Source organism: Orycteropus afer, unplaced genomic scaffold (genome assembly GCF_000298275.1).
Source record: "Orycteropus afer afer isolate SDZICR_OR568_19922 unplaced genomic scaffold, OryAfe1.0 scaffold00152, whole genome shotgun sequence".
NCBI classification, from domain to species: Eukaryota; Metazoa; Chordata; class Mammalia; order Tubulidentata; family Orycteropodidae; genus Orycteropus; species Orycteropus afer.
Genome location: NW_006921739.1, coordinates 1,821,723 through 1,825,149, shown reverse-complemented (window position 1 = coordinate 1,825,149; position 3,427 = coordinate 1,821,723). Strand labels below are relative to the sequence as shown.

The window sequence follows — 3,427 nt, the reverse complement described above, 5'->3', positions numbered from 1 at the left end:
TTCCTTCCGAGGAGTGGCTGGTGGGTTTGAACCGCCAGCCGTCTGGTTAGCAGGCAAGTGTCTTAGCCACTATGCTACCAGAGCTCCCTTTAAAGGTGTCTAAGTCATTTTAGTTTTTTTCTGATATGGTAGCATTTCCTTTGATCTTATTTAATACTTCAGCTTCATTTTCTTGACCTTCTCTAATTTTATTATCCTTTCTTGATATGATGTGGCCAGAGTAGCAGAAGGTGTTCTCAATGCGTTATGAATTTGGATAAGAGTAGGAAATCTGAATTTTCTTCCCAGTATATTCCTTACTTTCCCATATTATATTGACCCTCTAGAATGTAGCAGCACTTTGCATTACCATCTCTTAGAAATAATTTTAGGTTCTTCACTATTTTTCAATCAATACTTAATAGCTTACCATCTCAAATAATTTAGATAATATTTTCGTATATCTGTTAACCAGAAGGCTAGCAGTTCAAACCCACCAGCCATTCCTTGGAAGGAAGACTGGGCAATCTACTTCCATAGAGATGCTGCCTCGGAAACCCAAAGAGGGGTTGCTATGAGTCAAATCGACTTGACGGCAGTGAGTTAGGTTTTTTTTTGGTTTGGTGTCTATTATTAATGACACTGTCCCATATTGAGACCTGCCTGCCCCTTATAAAAATTCCTACAAAGTCTTGGAAGATTTTTCTGTATTCTATTCTACCTGTTTGTTATTTAACAAGAAAGAAGAGCTTAGTGTCATAAGTAAACCTAGAAATTGCATTGTGTACTCCATCATCTAGATCATTTATAACATTATAAAGTGATTTTTAATAATTCAGATCCTTAAGGATATCCATTGTTTGTTTTTACTTTATTCCTGTCTTGAAATAATTTCTTTATCCATAATTCTTCCCTCCATTAATGAAGACTGAGTTTCTTAAGCAGTCTTTAATATGGAAGTATAGATGACAACCTTAGTTTTCTTGATGATTTATTCTTTCAGAGTACTTTGATAGATTAATCAGGCATGTTTTCTGTCTCAGGCTGGTTATCTAGAGAAAGAAAACCAGTAAAGCATATATATATCTGGAGAGAGAGAGAGAGAGAAAGAGAAATTTATCTTAGGAAAATGGCTCACAGGGTTACAAAGGCTGGCAAGTTGCAAGTTCCTGGATCAAACATCAAGCTGAAGGATTTTCCTAACTCACAAAGCTGCAGGGGCTGATGAGCTTGAGACTGGCAGGCAGTATAACAGGCTGCTGATTTCGGTGGATGACATGCCTAAGATCAGCAGGCTCACAGGACAGTTGTAGGTAGCACAACAGGATCCAGATCCACAGAAGGTTCCCAAATTTTCCCAGGTTGTCCATTTATATATTGGAAGTTGGTCACACCTCTAAGGAAACTCCCTTTCAACTGATTGGCTGCTTAAAGCATATCTATCAGATGTCATCTTGGGAACAGCCATATCACAGCTGTTAAAACTACTCAAAATCATGGTCCAGCCAAGTTGACACACAGCTTACAGAGACCTTGTTAATTTCCCATCAATGAATTTATATTATAGTAAACTTCTTAAGGCTTAGAACCAGGATTAAGAAATCTGTGCATCTTATATAAATTTTGAATTAGAGGTTTATTTCACTTTCACTATATTATTTAATTAAATTTCTTTCTCACTTTATAATCAATTAATTTGACTAGGTTTGCTTTTATTTCTTAGAATCTTTTTTTCTAATGTGATAGCTTTACATAAGTAGTATACTAGAATCTTATTTCTACTATATATGTATTTTATTGATTAAAAAATGAGTTTTAAAGAGATTAAATAACTTGCCCAAGTTCACCAAATGAGAAGTGGTAGAGTGGGGCTTTAAAACTCCAAGTTTAACCACTATGCCGCACTATTTTACTCTAGAACAAAAGATGTTAACGGGCAAATTCTTGGAACATTGAGATATTGCTTGAACATATAAAGTTAAAGGAAAAGAGTTGTATCTTTACTTAAGATAGCCAGCATACAGAAATAGTAATATTGCTTGAATTTAAATGAAAATAGGTTTTTTATTAAACTAATTAAACTACAGTGAGATTTCAGGAGCTGCATTTGAGGTGTTTTTAATTAAATGCTATCAGAATGTAATGGATTGCCAAGTTCGTGTGGTTTGTGTAAGCTGTATTGTTATAGTTTCTCTTTATATAATTTACTATAATGTGGCCATACTTTCATTTCCAGGTAGTAGGCCTGTATCGATTATGTGGTTCAGCAGCAGTCAAGAAAGAACTTCGAGAGGCTTTTGAGAAAGATAGCAAAGCTGTTGGTCTCTGTGAAAACCAGTATCCAGATATAAATGTAATAACAGGTAATAAATGGCTTTTATTTTATGTATTTATTTTGGAAATATTACATCTTCAGGAAAGAGAACTTAAATTCACTTTTGTAACCTGAATTAATTTGGTTTCATTCTGTAGTCTTATTTGCCTTCTTTCACAAGTACTGCTGTGTTATTTTCTGTGGGGAGATGCTAATATATCTTTCCTACCCCCAAATAGCCAACAAAGGTCAGGCAGAAGTAAGACCTGTACTGGATTAGCTGTAGTAGCTACCAGAAAGTTAAGATACCTTCAAAGAAGTATAGATAAAATACAGTGGGAGATCAATTTGATTGGAGCTTAGGTAATATAAAGGGTGTTGACTATCTGGTTAGATAATTCAGGTTTTTATTTAGTAGACAGAGAGGATCCGTTGAAGACTTTTGGTCAGAAATGGTCTTCAGGAATATTGTTCTGGCAACTCTATGTGATGGATTGAAATTGAAAGAGACCAGCAGGAAAATCACTTAGGAAGCTTGAACGGTAGTCCCAGTAAAGAAGCAATGAGTACTGAAGGTAGTCTATGGCAATAGAAGTAGGCAAGAGTAGAAAGGATGTGAAGAATGAGTGGCCCTGACAAAAATGACTTTTGAGTTTGAGACCTGGTTTATTGGGAGAATAATGCTGTGACCATTAGCAGAAATAAGAGAACTGGGAAGAAAGCTACTGCTGTTAGTGGGAAAATGTAGATTATGAATGGGTTTTGAATACACTGAATTTGAGGTGCAAATAGGAGACATAAGTGGATATGTCAGGCAAAATTGAAAATGCTCCTCTGTCTTTAAGGAAAGGATACGGTAGAATTTGAGGTGTTTCTTATTCACCACATGGTAGTATATAACACTGAATATACATTTATAGTGCCCTTGAGAGATAGAGATGGAAAATGGCAATTTGAGGGTCGTTGGCTTGAAGGAGGTCCTTGATGGCACAAGGGGTTTGTGCTTGACTACTAACTAACCAGAAAGTTGGCAGTTTGATCCCCCCTATGGCATCAGGAAGGAGCTCTGGTAGCATAGTGGCTAAGACACTTGCCTGCTAACCAGACAGCTGGCGGTTCAAACCCACCAGCCAC

At 36.4% G+C, this 3,427-nt stretch overlaps 1 protein-coding gene across 1 annotated transcript in view; it reads left to right on the top strand.

The window, feature by feature from the left end:
* The window catches only part of SYDE2 (synapse defective Rho GTPase homolog 2), a 60,327-nt gene that overhangs the window by 26,431 nt on the left and 30,469 nt on the right, over nt 1–3,427 (top strand). Inside the window, exon 4 of the mRNA XM_007946167.1 lies at nt 2,216–2,342. Within this exon, the coding sequence (XP_007944358.1) occupies nt 2,216–2,342 (127 nt within the window). The remainder of the gene's footprint in view (nt 1–2,215; nt 2,343–3,427) is intronic.